The sequence below is a fragment of the Agelaius phoeniceus genome, chromosome 3 (genome assembly GCF_051311805.1).
Source record: "Agelaius phoeniceus isolate bAgePho1 chromosome 3, bAgePho1.hap1, whole genome shotgun sequence".
In the NCBI taxonomy this organism is placed as follows: domain Eukaryota; kingdom Metazoa; phylum Chordata; class Aves; order Passeriformes; family Icteridae; genus Agelaius; species Agelaius phoeniceus.
The window spans coordinates 26,228,251-26,246,686 of NC_135267.1; the positions used below are offsets into that span (position 1 = coordinate 26,228,251).

Below are 18,436 nucleotides of genomic sequence, written 5' to 3' on the forward strand. Positions count from 1 at the left end.
CAACCAGAACAGGTGAAAGCTCAGGATACCCATGGCTAGCTGCCAGGGTGCCAAGAGCACTGGAGTCAGGGAGTCAGCTGGAAGGGCCCCTCGTTCTGGGGAAAATGCTGACCCTTGAGGTCAGATGACTGCAGATATCCCAGCCCACACAAGAGCTGAAATAGCTGCAGTGAGAGGAGCCTGACATGTCACTAGTGTCTCTGCCAACCACCAGCTGTGCCTGGCTCAGGCATGGGAGGAGGTCCAGTGCAAGCTCTTTATCCCTCTGTTAATTAGGAGCAGAAAGAATCTGGGGCTTCCTGTGAAACCTTCAGAGCTGTTTGATAGTTTTGTTGAAAAGTCAAAACATTTTCAAAAATATTCTGTATTGGGGAGTGATTCTTTTCTCTTTCAAAGCAAAACCTGAGTTACTGAGAGACTCTGTGGGTCACAGAATGTTTGGATTGGAAAAGTGCCCATAAAGACCATCTTGTTCCAATCCCCCTGCCATTGGCAGGCTATCTTCCACTAAACCAAATTGTTCAAAGCCCCTTCCAGCCTGATCTTGAATGGGATGGGGCATCTACAACTTCTCTGAGCAGTCTGTTTCAGTGCCTCACCACACTCTGAGTAAAGGATTCTTCCTTATATCTGATCAAAACCTACCCTCTTTCAGTTTAAAGCCATTCCCCCTTTTCCTTGGGAGCTCTCTGGCCCCTGACTACCTCAGAACGTGTCCAAAGTGACTATGTCTGCAGCATGTAAGTGCTTTAAAGCAAACACATTCATTGGTTTCCTCAGAGCTTTTAAGTGTGTTATCACTATTTAAGAAAATATAGAAACCCAAATCCTTTGAGACAGTCTTGGCAATGTTTTATCATTCTGTCCTAGAGGAAAGAAAATGACAGATTTCTTCCTTCTGCTTCAAGGGCCATGAAATGGTAGCATGAGGTCAATAGAAGTAATTGTTGGCAGATTCAGATTGAATGTGAATCTGCCTTTGGAGGCTGTGGAGTGTTTCTCCTTGGCAGTATTCAAACCCCATGGACACAAACCCATGTAGCCTGCAGAGTTTTGGTCTCCAGAGGTCCCTGACTCTTACCATGTCCACCTCAGAAATGCTGTCCAGACTTTCAACTTGGACATCCACCCCAACAGGAATTGCAGGGCCTAGGGGAAAAAAAAATAGAAGTTGACAAAGTACAAACCTAGTGAGACAAAGCAATACTCTGACTTTACTATCTTACAGGGAGAAATAGATGCTCAGTCTTAAATAGAAACAATAGTAAGCCAATAGAAAGTATAAATTATTGGAATTCACAACAAAAATCTCCTAATAACAACTAAAGTCAGTAATAAGACTGACCCATGAATAATTTTCTCTTTTTATTGTGTTATCCTACATGTGGTCCTTCAAGAGTTAAAAGCAACTTTAATTGTTTTTAGCTCTAGTGCTTGAGTCCAGGACTGGTGAGACAGATTACTGGAAGAGGATCCATTCACAGAGAGACCAGTGGTGGCACAACTAAGGGAATGTGGCAGATTTTCCCTCACTTTTGCTCTCCTTGCAGGCTAATAACATCCATGAAAGTGTGCATTTGACTTTCACAAGACTCAGTGCTCAGCTGTGGAGAAGAAAGGGTGACAGGAAGGGATACATAGCAGGACACAGGCATGTGCCAGTGAGCCTGAGGCTCCTGAGGGGAAGGGTCCAACTGTGACCCCATATAATAGGGATTCTGAACTTTTTTCCCTCCTCCAGGCTTTGACTAGTCTCTCATATACCTCTGGCAATTACAGTCCAGGAGAGCTGTCAAATAAAATAATGCTCACATTTGTGAACTGCTGTGAAACTGAAATGTTTTTAAATTAATTGAACATGCTGGTATTTGGCATATTGAGCATTTAGCGATAAAATCTTCTTTCATCAGAGTATATAATGGTATCCTGGATTTGAATGACCATCTGTCAGCCAGAAAGGGTAGATAAATTACAACATTCTCTAATCCGATGCGCTGAAAGAAAGAGCGTTCTCCATCCATTTCCCTGAAAGCTTCAGTTGCTCTAGCACACAGCCACCAAACTGTGAGCAAGTATTAATACAGTCAAAATATTTTATTTTGGGTTATAAATGAGGTAAAAGCGGTACATCATTTGATTATGCACATGTATGGCCATACTAAGACAAAAACTTAGAATGTCCCACACCATCCAGGTATAAACATAAGGTGTGTTTGCAGATTTTTATCAGAAGAAAGTATCACTGAGCAACAGGATTAATATATTGCCTGTTAATCATATTTCCATGCCTTTGACTATGCTTTTTGCTCATCCAGCAGGCTATTTCACTGAACCTCCATTCCCCCAAGAGTGTCATGAATTCACAACTCAAAAGAATAGAAATTAGAAACAGAAGAGCCAATCTGCTTCTTCACTGCTGTAAATGTTACAGAATAAAGAAGTGACAGTTTAAAACAGGAACAGTGATAAATGTGCATGTTTCATACCTCCAAAACCTGGTCTCATGCTGAAGTCATGGTCATCTATTCGCAGCAGCTGCTCTGACTTCGTCAGGGGAGATTTGGTGATGTCAGGGCTTCGTTTTAAGATTGGGCTACCAGGAGGAGAGAAGCACAGCTATGAGCCCTGGGCAGTGCCTGTGAGAAGCACGCGCTTGTTTCACTCCATTTACTCCTCAGAACATCCACCCCTTAGAGTATGAGCCTGTGATTGTGGCAGTGGTTGGCAGAATGTCATTAAAAACTGATTCCTGCACTCAGCATGCAGTTTAGGCACCTGTGATAATTTTAGCACTGAGAAAACATTTGTTTGGTGGCTTTTTGTCCCTGTAAAATTCTCTCTGCAGTTTGGGGACAGTCATTAAAATGTGTGGGCTGGAGGAACAATATGTGTGAATAAGTGGAGAGGAGGAGGCATTCCTGACATTGAGTTATGATGGAGTGTGAGGCCAGGAATTAGGGAAACAATATATCAAATAAGCTACTGGCTGTTGCCCAGGAACAAAATGGAGAAGGTCTGGGAAGCAGGCCAGGAGGCAGGCCATTCCCTAACTTGGGATAAAATTATTAGCTTCTGCCCCAGATTTCCATCAAGGATAAAAAGCAGCATTACAGGCCTGGGAGGTCTCTGAGCATTAAAGAGCCTGGGAGGGTAATTCCAGAAGCTGTTGGAGCTGCACCGAATGCTGGACAGAGGAGGCTCTGATTCCCTTCCACATCAAAATGCAAACTGCTGTTCAGTGCCCCAGTGCTGTGGCTGGGATGGTGATGGCAGCAGCTCCTTGGTTGCTCCCTTGTGTAGGGGAAGCCTTTGCTGCCCTCAGAACCAGCCACTTGGGTGGCAGGAGGGCTCAAAAAAAGGAGGAAAGGTTTTGCTGGCTCTTGATTTTAGAGAAGGTGGCACACTCAGAGAGGCACTCATCTGAATATACGCAAGACAAGTAAGAAGTAAATTAAAGGAAAACAGGCTGACAAAGAAACTTGATGAGGGAAAAGTTCCTGAGATAAAGTTTCTCATAAATGAGACTGCTCAGCCATGCTGGATTTCTCAAAGACTTGTTGAAAGTTGTACAAGAAGCCAATACAACAATCTCCTAACAGAGGCCAGCGGTGTTGACAGTGACTCCTCTCACAAATCCTTTATCTGGACTTCAAAGTATCTTAGAGAGATGCTTAGACTAAGTTCAATAATTGCTAAGAGGTTTGAGTTGTCTACTTCCATCAGTGAGTTCTAGTCATGAATTATCCCTCAGGCACTTTAAAAGCTGGCCCCTGCTTCTGCTTGAGGTTTAGTTCAGCCTCTGAAAGACCTGTGAGTGTACATTAGGAAGGTTTATGCCTGTCCAAGGCGGAGGCCAGGGGCAAAGCAAACCTTTGAGAGCAGGTTTGACAGTGCTCAGAAAGGTGCTTTCTCCCTGCCAGTGGCAGTGGGAGGAACAAGTGGCATGATGGAGAGCCCATGGAAGGGCTCTTGGAGGGAAGGAATCCAGAAGGGATTCTTGGAGGGAAGGCACCCACTGACATGGCATGGCAACACAAACTGCGCATCAGCGCCACAGGGAGCTGCCACAGGCAGCCTGAGGGGATGTGGCAACTGGCCGTGGCCTCACCCCCCAGCCCCGTGAGGATGCCAGGCAGTGGGGCTGCCTCTGGGGCCTGCTGCACCCTGCTAATGGCATGGCTAACACCTACAGACAGCTGGTGAGGCAGAGTGGAAATTTTCCAGAGTAGAAATCCATTTTGATTTAGGTGAAACGTACATCTTTGAGTTAAGTCTGTAGCTTGCTGTTTAATCTGACTGCCAGTTCTTGCAAAGGGCCTGTGCTTAGAGAGACTGCTTCAGCCAAAAGACAAGAGATAAAGGGGGGGGGGGGGGGGGGGCAGACAGAGCAGGGCAACCTGACCCAAGAGTTCTTTCTGATAAAGAAAAATTAGCAGCAAGTGTCACGCAAAATCAGTAAAATGAATATGTATGAATCTATTGTGAAATCGTTTGCATACGTATTTGAGAGAGAGCTAAAAGGGGATCTGGAGTTCCCAGAGGTACGCATGCCATTTTAGGAGAACGATTCCCACATGCGCCCAGCGCTGTAATAAACACACCAGCTTTACAACTTTCACAAAAGTTGTGAAGTTTGTTTGCTTCCACAAATCACTGGCTTGTCTGAGTGGTGCCCCCTTCCCCTGCCCAGCCCAGCCACGGGCATGTGGCGGGCAGGCCCAGGCCAGCAGCGGCCTCCTGAGGGCTCTGCTTACCTGCCCTGCTTGTGCGCCTCGCCGTGGGCTTCCCGTCGCTGCCGCTGCGGCCGGCTGCAGGAAACAACGGGAAAAGGGAGAGCTGAGACAGCTGGGCACGGGCAGGCGGGAGAGGATGTCAGGAGGGAGGCACCGCATCCCTGCAGCTTTACCTTCTGTCACATGTGAGAAATGGTGCTTACCTTTTTTTTTTGCAGCCTTTCACCAAAGGCCGGTGGCAGGCTGGGCATGGCAGAGGGTGGGGAGGGTAGGGATGCTCGGGCTCACAGTGGAGACAGGGCAAAAGGAGGGGAGCCATGATTTTTGTAAGGTGGGATGCCTCTGTTTTTGACCGTCTGGCAGAGTACACAAGCAGGCAGCTGAGGTCCCACCTGCCCAGCCTTGGCTGGCAACACCAGGGGCTTTGGAGAGAGCAGCTGCCATGGGGCCTTGGGGGCACAGCCATTACACCTGCAGACCAGAGTATGTTCACGAGAACAAAAGATTTTCAAATTATTTTGGAGGGGGGGAAAAAAGAAACAAACGGTGCAAATTGTTTCTGGCTTCATACCATCTCCCATCTGGCTGTCAAGAAAGGTCTTCTCAGGTCTTTGGCCAATATTCTATTTAATCATTAAAGGCAAGAATATTGCTTTTGGCCATGTAAGTGCTAGCTTGAGCAAAAGTAACATTTTAAACATTTAACAGTTCTAAGTCATCTTTAACTAAAAGTAAAAAAATTAGCTTCTCTCTGTAATAAACACTAACTCAAATCAACTGTGCTAATGAGGCTTTTTGCCTATTAGCATACATTTCAAATCCCTTTGTATAGAGTTACAGTGGCAAAACTCTTTTTGTTGTAATGGTTGACAGCACCTGAGCACCATTGTCCCTTTGGTGTGTGGTGGAGGAAGCCCAGGCCTTGTGAGACAGTTCTTTTTTGGGCTGGGAACATTCCAAAAGCCAACAGTATGGAAGGGAAATTCATTCTGCTGCTGCCACAGATAAGCAGACAACCAGTCAGGAATGGGCACATGGGGCTGTAGTACTGACTCACCCTGAAGTGAAGAACTGGAAGAGTAGGATTTTTTTTTCCAGGATCTACTTTGTGTTTCCCAGAGGAATTCTAGGAATAAGTGCACAGGCAGATGAGTGTTTGGGGGAGTCTTTGGGCCATGCAACACCATTGCCATTAAAGGAAGCAGCTTCTGTGGCACTGCTTGGACCTGGGCATCACAAAGCAAAACACTTGCAAACGCAAAATGCACTTTCTGGAGCCTTCTGCCTTCTGAGACACCTTATATGTCTCACTGCTGCCTGCTTCTCATCTGCTGGCTGTCAGGAAATAATTTCTTGTGTTTTGGGGATAAGCAGATTCTGGCAACAAGCTGACCTATTTGCATGACTTTAAGTGCCCTAGTAAACTCTTGGCTGTTCAGGAATAATGCTGGTATTTGAACAGGGATGAAGCAGGCCATGTTCTTGCCATTTTTAATTTTCATTTCCCTTGTAGGTCTTATCTAATGCTTCATGGTGGCTCTGTCCCTATTCTGCTTGTCAAGGGAGACTTCAAGGCATGGCCATCAAGGATTTGTGGCCAACTCATCCCCATTCTCTGCACTCAGCAAGCCTGGGTGTTTCCTTTTATTTCCTCCAGGTGTTCCTCTCTCTCCTCTAAAGTTAACTTTATTTCCCTGCCAAGACAAGCATAAAATGTCCCCCATTCTCCATCCACTGCAGAGTACTGTGTTCATTTGAGCTTTGGTTTGGGTATTTTGCTTCTTTTTGCCAGTCCTGTTCCCCTTGTCACAGCTCTGTGGCAGCAAAACATTTTTACCTGTTACCCAGTTACTCCAATTTGAAGCCCCATTTCTTTCTACTCAGTAAATACCTTTTCTGTTCTGGTTCCTGGGGAGTCCTCTGCTGGCTCAGGGATCAATGGCAGCTCCATCATGGGACACCATTACCCTGCCAGTCTGGGCTGTGAATCAATGGAAAGCTGCTGTGGCTTCTGCTGCTGCTGGGTGTTTGTGGTTGACAGGCTCAGCCAGGAGATTCAGCCCAGACATTGTGCACAGATTGTTCAGCTCAACTGGCTGTGAGTGTCCCTCCTGCTTTCACTGGGATGACAGGCTCCTTAAAACTAAACAATCATTCCTGAGGTAAAATATACTGAATAATGAACAACCCTTTTTTCCTCCCCCCACAATGTTAATACTTATCTCCTAGCAGCTCCAATGCCAAAAGGCATTTCATGTCTCATGAAGGTCACAGAGATGCTTTGTGAAAAAAGCAACAACTGGAGCAGAGTGGCATTTACTCACAGTGCTCCCTGTGCATTGCTAGAGTAGCTCTCGGGCCCCTGATGGCAGCTGGGGTGATGCAAGCTCTTCAAAGTCATTGTTACTGCCCCAGATGTACCCACTGCTTCAAGGGATCTTGAGATGCCTCTGCCCTAAAGTCTGAGGCTTGCTGGGGCTGGGAGGCAATAATGTGGCTGAAGCGTAGGATAGCTGGGGAAGAAAATCAGCCAATCTAGATTTTGATCACTACTGCTACAGACACAAGGCAAAAGGCAATTACCCTTTTTATACTTTAAAGCATGATGTTTCCTATTGCTCTAATAGTCACTCCAACACAGCAAAAAGGGTTGCAGGGTTAGGGTTAACAGTGTCTGATTTTCAGAAGAAACAGTCCAACCCTGACATCTAAAGGTCCCAGCAAGCATTTCCAAATGCCCAACTTCACGGGACACGTGCCAGAGGAATGTCAGGTCCACACTTACAATGTGCACCAGAAACCCCACAGTGTTCTTCATTCTTCATCTTGGAAATAAGATCTTTTGGAAGCAACCAAAACAAATGCGCGAGAGGTCATTACCCATCGTAGCATTTTAGTTCGCAATTACTTCTGCAACATCCATTTCCCACCTATAATCTCACAGATCAGCTGATCCACGGACCTCCTTACCACCGATGGAAGGCAACGGGGGATATGGAGCTTGTTGAGCCAGTTTCCAGCAAAACTTCTAATTGCAAAGTAAAGAAAGTGATACAAGTCCCTCGTGCCCGCCAGCCATGCCATGGCACTCAGCTCTGGGCCCCCCATCCCTGAGTGAGCAGGGTGGACAGCTTGTGCTGTGCCTCCCATCCTGCACCTGCTGTGCTGCACACACCTCATGCCATGATGGGCAGGGGAATGCCAGCACCCACGTTCTGCTTGGTCTTCCCATCAAATTACATCTGGGCAAGGCAGGAGAGGGTAGTGGAGACAGCACAAGTCCCTGCAGGGAACAAAGTCTTGGCAGGATGAACATGGGATTGACAAAGGTGTATTGGTACTATAGAGATCCGTTAGAAGTGTAAAAATCTTATTAAATACCTATTAAATGCCTACATAGTTGGCTTTGATCTCCCTATTTTATGATCAGTTAGTGACTGGGGTTCATACGACATCCTGTTAAAGGCCAAAATCAGACAGGGGAAGGCTGGTTTAGGGAATGGGGGAGAAGCAAAAGGAACTGGGGGTATTAGGCACAAACATACAGGACGTTCCTGCAGGAAAAAGTAGGGCAGAGACAAAGAGAGCTGGGATCTGCAACAGTGCCTGTGCTTTGGGTGAGACTGAGGAGAAAAGAGGTTGGATGGGCAGAGATGGGGAGGGAAGATAAACATTGGGTAGTGATAGAAGATATCAGAAGGAGCAGAGAAGAGTGGGGCATCAGATTCAAACAGTGCCTCATCATTTTGTGGGATGACTCCTGGGGCAAAGAGAGCCTGGACAGTCCTTCATGAGTAGTGGTGTCCCCTCACCACAGAGTGGTGCTGGACAGAGATAATGTCCAGCTCCTGGAGACATGTGAGCCTTGCTGGGCTAAAGAACTTCCCAGCCTGTGTTCCAAAGGAAAAAAGAGTGTTTGGAGTGGGGAGTTCACAGAAAATTCTTCCATAGAATTCCTTATGACTTTGCAAATGAATTGGGAAGGCTTCTCAGCAAGCAGGAGATGCTGGTGGAGAGGTGGTGCAGCAGGTCCAGGTGAAGATTGAGAAGTTGTCCAGAGCCCAGAGAAGAGCTTTACAGGGGGAGGAAAAGTGAGGCAGCTAAACGGGAAGAAAACCCACCCAGCACCTGAGGGAGAAAAGAGCAAAACTGAAATGTGAGGAAACTGCTTTTACCTGGTAACATGCACTTCACCAGACATGATCCACTGTGCAACATTAATTACCCAGGGATAATGTAGGATAGAAACCCACTAATTTGTACTCAAATTGAGAGACATGAAAAGCCATGAGCTGTAAACAGGACTCTAAGAACTGAGGAAAATTTATCATGACATGTTTTTGTTGGGTTTTTTTGCATTTGTCAGGCCCTTATTTGTTTGTAATTATTTTGGACTATGTGTCCTTATGATTAGTAGGTTTAAAGATTGTGAAGAAAGGTGATACATTGCTATCATAATATATATAGTTAAATATATGAAAAGAAAGGCGGAAATAGCACTATTTTCTGTCTTTACATTACGAAGTCTGAAAAACTGTGGGATTCTGAGGTCTTCTACCATCTTTTTTTTGAGTGATACAGAAAATTCAATGAGAACCCCATTTTAATCCATTGGTATTTGAATACAGGTCGGTCTCAGAATCCAAAATAAGCAGGAGACATTCATACACCCTTTAAAAGTTGCACTTCTTTTGCTCTTTGCCTGGACATAAACACTGACTAAAGAAAAAAAAGGGAACATACATACACATATTGATAACTCACAGAAAAGTTGTGCCACCTGAGGTCTTGACACTGAACCTGATATTGCAAAAGTGGAAGTGTCCCTGTGTTGCAGCAATTGCATCCAGTGCATGGGTGTTTGTTGAGTTTTGTGTTACATATGTTGAAAGGAAGAGTTGGAGGAAGCAGAAGGTCCATCCTGCCAGCTAGGAGGAGGCAGGCGTGGTGCCAGGACTCAGCCAAGTAAGAAAGAGAAGCAGATGAAGGGAAGGGGAGAACTAATGGGGCAATGCAGAACATGCTGAAAGGTTCCATGTCTGACCCAGTCTCAGAAGAAAAGCTGACTTGCAAGCACAGTGTCGATCAGGGAAGGGCATTTTAAGGAGTATTTAGACAGTTGGAGGTATTTAAGTCAGCAGAGGCTGATGACATTTCCCCAGGAGCACTGGGAGTACCAGCTGCTACAGACTCTAAGCTGTAAGCCACCACCTCCAACGATTCCTCAGAGGTAGGTGATGCCCCTGGGAGAGCGTGAGGGTGAAAACAATACCTGGTTTTAAGAGAGGTACAAAAGAAGGAAGTTGGAGCTTTGAGATCTGAAAATAAATTGTGAAAAACTCAAGTGATCCATTGGTTTGCCCCCTGCCCCCAACCCCAGGGAATAATGAGATTATAAAGATCAGTTAACGGGAATCTTTGCAATAATTGACGTCAAACCAGTCTAATGTCCTGTCTGATGGTGTAACTGGCTGCCTTAGTGTAAGCAGGAGGAAAAGTAGATTTAAGTGAGGTTTTTAATATTTCATTACTAAACAAGGGAAACAGGGTTGAGGTGAAGCTGTGACTTTGAACATGTCTGAAGTACCAGGGCTAATGTGATGCCATTAATTTGCTGCTGCTGAGAGACACTAAACAACATTTCACAGATTTCATCCTGGAAACAGCTGGTCAATGTTTTCAATAGTAGGACAGATGACAGAACTATAAAACTCAGGCATGAGGGCATGCTTGAAAGAGAAACAGGCATTTGGGGATCTAGGGTCCTAATTCCAAGCCACAAAGTGTTGGAGAAAAGGTCTGATGCCTATATGACAAACTGCAAGAAAAGATAGCACTAAGAACTGCGTGGAATATGGAGAAATAAATGTATAAATGATGAATGGGGAATAAGTAGGCAAAAAAATTTGAATTGCAATAGAATAGAACAGAAAAAGCATAATTGTAACAATTCTGCTGTTGGGGCAGCATTAAGAAATATTCATCTTGGCACAGGACCAGAGATAGATTTAAAGTAAATGGATTGAACAGTAACAAGTCAACAGGCTTTTACCCAGAAGAAAGCCAAGTAAGAAACTGTTGAATCAATAGTCATTGGTGACACAGGACTGGAAGGTGACAGCTTTCAACTTCTTTGGGACTCTAAAAAGCTACTGACTGTTCCACTGGACTAATTAGCTATAAAGATAGCAAACCCCACCAAATGTAGACACCAGATAAATATAGTATGTATTGAAGAAGAGTTTTCTTGAAGGATATTATGCCCTTTGGAACTATGGAAACATTTAGTTTGGAAAAGACCTTTAAAAATCATCAAGTCCAACCATCAACCTGGGACCACCACCATGTTCAGCATTAAACCATGTCCTCAAATGCCATATCCATGTTTTTTTGAACATTTCCAGAGATGGTGACTCCACTGCTTCCCTGGGAAGCCTGTTTCAATGCTTCACAACCCTTCCCATGAAAATATTTTTCCTAAAATCTAATCTAAACCTCTCCTGGTGCAACTTGAGGCCATTTCCTCTTGTCCTGTACTAGTTACCTCAGAGAAGAGACTGGTGCCCACCTCACTACAACCTCCTTTCATGGAGTTGTTGCAAAATAATGGCCTTCTCTAAAAAGTTAGTGGCCTTGTAGACAAGAGTAATCAAGATCACACATTGTACCACAAATTCCAAAGGAATGTTCCCAGGTTCTTCTTGTAAAGAAATCAGAGTCAGAAAGAAGTTCCCCACATGTGAATGGTTACAAAACATGAAACAGAGGAATTATGCAGAGTTTTTACCATGAAGAAAGTTTCTCAGTGTAGTCCCCTGATACCTATGATAGGATCATTGTTGTTCAATAGCTTTATAAATTATTTTGGATAAAAGAGTAATTACTGGAAACAATAATTAATGAGGATATGTAACTATTCAAGGTAGTTAAAATCAGAGCTTTGGGTGGAGAATTGCAGCAGATTCTCATGACTTCAGAAAAATTCAGTGCTAGCAAATTCAGAAAAGTGTACATTGATTTCTACTTTGTATTTTTAATTTTTTCCATTTTGCATTCAGAAATGAAGTCAAAATAGTGATGGCCTCCAAACCAACTGTTACTGCTAAAGAAGTGTCATTGTGGTATTTCTGGGTAAACATCAGCTTAGTGCTGCACAGTGCTCAAGAGGACAAACAATGGTTCGGCATTATTGGGAACAGAGCAGCAAACCAGACAGAAGGCATTTCAGTGGTGTTAGCAACACCAAGGCATGTCCACATCTCACATATCCAATGTCCATAGCTAGAAAAAATAGCAGAGTAAGAGGAGAGATTTTGGAGGTGAAGAAGCCTTCCAGGCAGGCAGAGCAGGGCTCTCAGAGTGGGAAAGGAGAAGTTGGCCAAGTGATAATGGTGCAAGCATATGAATTCAGGAGTAGCTTGGTGCAAGTGGGCAGGAATCTGTCGCTCAAGACTTTCCACAATGCATAGCAAGGAGAAGAAATTTGACAGAAAGTATATAAGCATGGCATCACACTGTGAAATTTCCTCTGAAATCTGTGAGTGCTTTCACAGAAGTGAGTTTGGAAGGTGACTGAGCATATTTTAGGAGAAAAACGATCACCATTTCAGATGTGAACTCAACTCTGCAATGAGAAAATCAATTTATATGCACTCAGGAGGGAAGAAATTACCTTGCAGCATCTTCAAATTGGTTTGGGGTTGTTTTGTTGTTTTTTTTTTTTAGCTAGGCTTCACACAGCCTCTTATGTCTCCTCACAACAGCTCATAAAACACATTGTAGTAATGGTGGGCCAGAAGAAAACATGAAGCTGCTGATCCTGAGCAAGTTGCAATGTTACCTGGAGCTTCTGTCATTAGGGGCCAAGGAAGGTTGCAGAGTACTTGGGTGCATGGACATGGCTACAGAAGTGCCAGTAGAGGCTGTTGTGCCACCAATGAAACTAATAAAGTTAGGAAGCTGTGTGACACATAGACCTGAGGTAAATTCTAGAAGGGATGAAAGGAGGCTGGTGATAATGATGAAATTAGAAAATAGAGTTTTCAAAGCATCATCACTTGCTATGAGAAGCAGAGGGGGGTACACTTCTGGCTGGTCCAAGAAAAGGAGCCATGCACAATTGAAATTTCTTGAAAGAACAACAGGGGTGAAAAGGCAAATGAGAGAAAGAGCTAAGCACTAATGAAAAATAAGCTAATGTATAACAAGATAAAGAAGAGGAGCATGGTTGGAGGGAAGAAAAGGCTTTGAAGTAAGCCACAAAGTAATATGAAGTTGAAAGCAACAGGGTAAATCTTGGCAGATTTGTGTGACAAGGGCAAAGTATGTGGGGGGAAAAAAATAGGTAGGTGAAGCAGAGGGCAAAGAAAGGGACGAAAAAAAAAGAGAAACAGTTTGTTGAAGAAGAGGAGAAACCTTGAATGAGGGAAAGAAAAGGAGTGACAGAGATGAAGAAAAAAGGAGGAAAGGGGAAGGCAAGTTACTAACTGGGGAGATGGAGAGATACCACTTGCACAGGTCTGAAGTCCACACTGGCCTCTTGCTCTCCTGAGACCCAGCTCTGCTGGAGCAAGTGGTGTCCAGACATAACTCAAACTGATCCCAGAAAGCAATGCCTTGGGAGCTCACTGCATCTGGCTCACCACTGGTAATGTGGCAATGCCTTCACAGGCATTTTGCAGTCCTACCATGCACTCCACAAGTGTGATCTAAAGACAGCTTGCATTAGCAAGATTTGTTTATGCAAATGGGTTACTATTTGGAGATAAAAGTGAGGCAAAATTATTGGTCAGGTAATGGTAGAGGCATGACTAACAACATGAAGTGAGTCTCAGGTAAGGTTGAACAAACATGATCTCTAGATCTTTTACAGTGGAATCTCTTCTGTTGAGAGCTGTTTGTCTGAAAGGTGGTTTTATTGCTGTCCAGGGAGATTTTTAGTGTTAAAAGAGATTTTTGATTTTTTTTTTCCCCCCAGCAGTTAGCTCTGGCAGAACAACATGGCTCAGCTCCAGGACAGTTCTTTCCCAATTGCTCATCCTCTCTAGTAGATTCTGCAAGTCTAATTAGCAACACAGGCTTTGGCCCTTTTGTTGGCACAACGATGTTTTGACTTTTAGTGAGCTTTTGCATCATTCTAGTGACTGCCCCCCCGAAGCCTGGTGGCTTTCCAAGAGCCTGAGCAGTTGGGAAAACAGCAGACAGCTCTCTTGCCAGTGCTCCAGAACTCAGCTCCTTTCTGTAGGAGTTTTGGCACTCTGAACCCAACAGGCAGAAAAAGCCTTGCAATCCCTGCAGGTTTTGCACATGGCTGACTGCAAACTGTGAACGGGTCTGCAAGGTGAGAAGGCTTTTATTTTTATATTGCTGCTCTTTGAAGTGAAATTCCTTTAAGGTGATTTGCCCTGGAGATTAGCAAAAAATAAGTAGTTGAGTCTTTGACTGGCACACAGACATTTTTACAGTGAATTTCAGTATTTGAGGGCTCTGTAGTAAGTCCCATGCAATAAAGCTATCTACTATGTTGCTTTCACTGTGACTGTCTGCGTACTTTGACCTAGATTGATTTGTCATTTTCTTGTCACACTATGTCCTAAAGCCTCAGCAGCTTGATTTAAGGAATTATTTGGGACCTTTTTCAAAATTCATGTCATGCAAATCCAGTCCTCATAAGACTGTGGTGCATGCATGGACTCTCATGGGCAAAACCTCTCCTGTCTGCTCACTCTTCTTCACAGCCCTTGTGTCTCATGCTAGAATGGGGTACCTGCAGTGAAAAATATTGTGACAGAGAAGGTGTCTGACCCTGCAGCTCCCCATGTGCTCCACTCACCAAATCTCTAGAATGTGAAGGCTTTGGATGTGAGCTCAGCTGGATCTGGGCAGGTGAAAAGAGAAACCCTGGAGCTGAAAACTGCAGATCCAGTGGTGAGTTTTAATTTGAAAGCAGAGTTCAGCGCAAGTGAGTCTCACCTGGAAGAAACTGACACACCATCGAAAGAAATAAGCTAAAAGCCTATGTATTCCTCCATCAGCTGCACCATGGCAATCAGGAGCAAAGCTGGACACGACTGTCAGGGACAGCAGGATGCTGGCAGGTCTTTACAGCAGGTGCCTCTGCCATGTGCCAACACCGGTGGCTGGCCCTGAGCCCTGGCACTGAGGCAAGAGGATGATCTTGTTGTTCTGTAGGGATTCTGGGGGTTAGGGAGGTCATGGGTGCAAATCAAGCCATCCTGAGTATCCTGTGATGGTGTGGAGACAGCCTTTTCCACATCAAATAGATTTTCCCATCAATCTCCACTGAGGCCTTTGTCTTTCTTCAGAAGGAAAAGGCTACAGTGGAGGGATGGATTTCCATCCTGGTCCTTACCACAAGCCTTAAGGAGCAAGAAATGAGTGTTTAGAGAGGAGTAAAGAGGTCAATTACTCTAACTTCTCCTCCTGCATTCAGAGCTGGGTGTTGAAGGGAGGGGGAAACAGAGTCAAATCTAAAATGTTCAGGAGTAATGTTCTCTGCAAGTTTTTCTGATGTAATATACCATCCTCTGTTGCTCCAGAGGTTGTTACCATCCTCTGGATCCTTTTGAATCCAGGATCTAACTCTGTGATGGAAAAAGGCATGGACTTTGATTGAAAGTGCCAAGGAATCATGGCTACTTCAAAACTGTTTTACATAACCAGCATCTTAACATAAGAGACCACCCCATGAGAGCAAAGAGGCTTGGCTGGACCTCTGAGACGAGGTGTTCTGCCATACACAGATGCCTGGTAGTGTTTGGCAGGCATGATCTTCCACTGGGAGATCCTGACAGCAGTCCCAGAAGGTCAGGGGGATTACCTCTGCATACAGCACCTGCTGGAGGGCTGTACAAATACTGCATCTATTCCTGATGTCAATCCTGAAAAAGCAGTGAAGGGACAGAGGAAAACAGCCAAATGGCCAGGTCAAAGCTTGGGAAACATTCCATATTGAGAAATGCAAGAAGCCTTATCTCCTAAATGTATGTAAGCAGAGATGAATGGAGGCTTGGTCCTCCTGCAAATATCTTGGTGGAGAGGAGACAAGATAGCACAGAACAGGACCAAACAGATGGAAGCCAGAGTTAAAAAATACTTGCAATCCTGTTCTGAATTTGACATTGAAGGTTAGGGGTTTGGCACAGAAGGGTTTGTTGCTTGTGCTTAGGAAGAAATTGTGAGGTCCTATGGTCATCCTATGGATAGCCATAATCATCTTTTTTTACCTTACATGGGTGTCTCACAGGCTGTGCCATCACAGGGCAAAGTGAGCACGGTGAGCACACTGCTGATGGACAACCAACCCTACAGCCACAGGAAAACTTTGTTCCTCTCCCCATCAGCTCTCCTCAACATCACTGAGCCCTACTGAGGAGAAAATAGGCCAGAAATGCCCTCCCAGGCCAGTGTGGTCATGCTGGGAGGGCAGTGGAGCCAATTCTCCAGAGCCACACCACCTCAGGGCTTTCTGATGGGCTTACCCTGGAACAATTACACCTCATATACAACGTATAGGGGAAGAGGCAGCTCCTGCATTTACTGAATAGGTACTTCTTTTCCATTTTCACACATTTTTAACACTTTTCTGCTTTGATTTGTTATATTGTCACTTCATTGCACTGACACTCTTAAGCATTTAGTGCGGTATAGAGCTTTCCCTAAAGATGAGAAGCAAGAAAATGGCTGTGTGTGCACGTTCCTCTCATCTGGATGCTTCCCAGCTCACACGGTGGCACCTTGCTTTTCACCCCCTTCATTTGCTACAAGCCAACACATCACTTCTGCTGTCACAGTCATGAAGCCTCAACAAAAAAAGGGATTTTGTGCCTGTCTTGTACCCATACTGGCTCTGGTAATATATCCCCTGGGGGCTGGTCATGAAGAGAGCACTGCATCCATTTTGCCAGCTATACCTCCATGGAGGTGGTGTCACTGCTGAAGCCACTTCCTCTGTATGAAATGGTCCATGGAAGCCCAAGTACTGATCAGGACACTGCAGTCACTCTGGAAGGTGCCCCTCACCTGCTACAAGGGGCTGGTGGAAAATAAGCACTTTCCATCCCTTCCACCTTTCAGCTGTTTTTTTCTGAAAGCCAATAGGAGTGGTTTGAACTCCTCGGGACTGGGACTGTGACATTCCTGCATTTCCATCCCTATACACTTTACAGTATGGATGATACAGAGTCTTTACAGAACAGCACTATAGTAAAGCAGAGACAATACAGGTTCAGTCCGTCACAAGCAACAGTACACAGCATTTAAACAAAATTAAATGTGTCAGCTATATTCTTACATAAAAAAAGAAAAAGTATTTTTTTCCTCCAGGTGTAACTTGTTTTGTGCCTGAGCATAAAAATCCTCACACAAAGTTCCAACTATTTCCCAAATAGAATATAAATAATCAGAACTCAGTTGTAGCAAAAACCCTTCCTCAACTCAAATCCTCCTAAAATGGCTGTCTACAAGATAGTGAGAGCAAAATATCACATTGTCTTTTTGTAAGAGAGAAAGAGAGAGCGAGAGAAAGAATAGACAATGTTTTAGATAATTTTAGCATATTAATACAATATACTGAATGCTCTTTCTGTTTCTTCTGATAACCGTGATAACCGACCATTGCCTTGCTGAGACTTTATTTTTTCCTTTTAAAAGGTCTATAAAAAAATAACATGGGAACAAAATACCAAATTCTAAATATTTTAATCTGAGATCTCAAGTCCATCTAATTTTCAGTGAATGCAACAATTCTCATGGACCTAAATTTCATTTCCCTTTCATGTAAATATTCTATCACATTTTAACTACCATTAATATAAATGCCTCTTTTTTTCTACCCTTTCAAACTTTGAGACACTTCAGAAACCTATTTTTTTTAAAGAAACAGTGATTTTGACAGTAGAAAATGCATTAAAACTTAGTCATTGGCAAAAGAAACGACAGAAAATATTTTTGCCTGAGAGATCACAGTCTGCAAATACAAGCTCAAATTATCTGTTAGTCATTTTATCATCACCCAAAACATTACATTTATCCAAACTGTAGCTGCTTGAATGTAAAAACATGAGACTCACCTGCCTTTTTTGTATACCTCATGTATTTCTTTTCCATGTCGGTGGGTTCTGCATTCAGTGGATAAAATCCATCCCCACAGCAGGAGGAAAATGCTAAAATGCATTTTATGGACAGTCAACATGTTACCTGAAGGTCTAGTATCCAGAAATAGTCCATACAAGAAAAAGAAAATCTAAATGTAGATCCTGTTTCTCTTTTTAAGACATTATCGGTCTGATCGTTATTGGAAGGATGTTTACTCATACAAAAAATCATCCTGCAGTATTTAATCTGGACAGTGGGGAAAGCAATTTCCACTAAACCTATAAATCCTTCTACGTCAGATGGCAGGGATTTTCTAGCACTGTTGAATTCACGTATTCTCAGACAACAATTATTTTTAGTCCAAACAGGCTATTTTATTAATTGGTTTAAATTGAACCCTGTTCAAATACCTGTGGCACATATACATATATATTTCTGCCTTGTTAAGTGAAGTAGTGCATTTATTCAGCTAGATGTCATTGGTAATTCTTTAATCACAAAACTTATCGGTGTAGCAGTAATATTTGTTACAAGCATTGCAATAAATTGAAAACTATTAATAAAGATATATCAATTTGCAGAGAAAA

General features: G+C 43.8%; 1 protein-coding gene across 1 annotated transcript in view; it reads right to left on the reverse strand.

The window, feature by feature from the left end:
- Positions 1–18,095, reverse strand: part of LOC129118386 (gamma-aminobutyric acid receptor subunit rho-1) — a 30,252-nt gene extending 12,157 nt beyond the window's left edge. The window contains exons 1-4 of the mRNA XM_054629723.2: positions 17,825–18,095; positions 4,755–4,808; positions 2,487–2,593; positions 1,082–1,149 (exon numbers count right to left, since the gene is read on the reverse strand). Of these exons, the coding sequence (XP_054485698.2) occupies positions 1,082–1,149; positions 2,487–2,593; positions 4,755–4,808; positions 17,825–17,946 (351 nt within the window). The 5' untranslated portion in view covers positions 17,947–18,095. The remainder of the gene's footprint in view (positions 1–1,081; positions 1,150–2,486; positions 2,594–4,754; positions 4,809–17,824) is intronic.
- Positions 18,096–18,436: the final 341 nt, after the last annotated feature.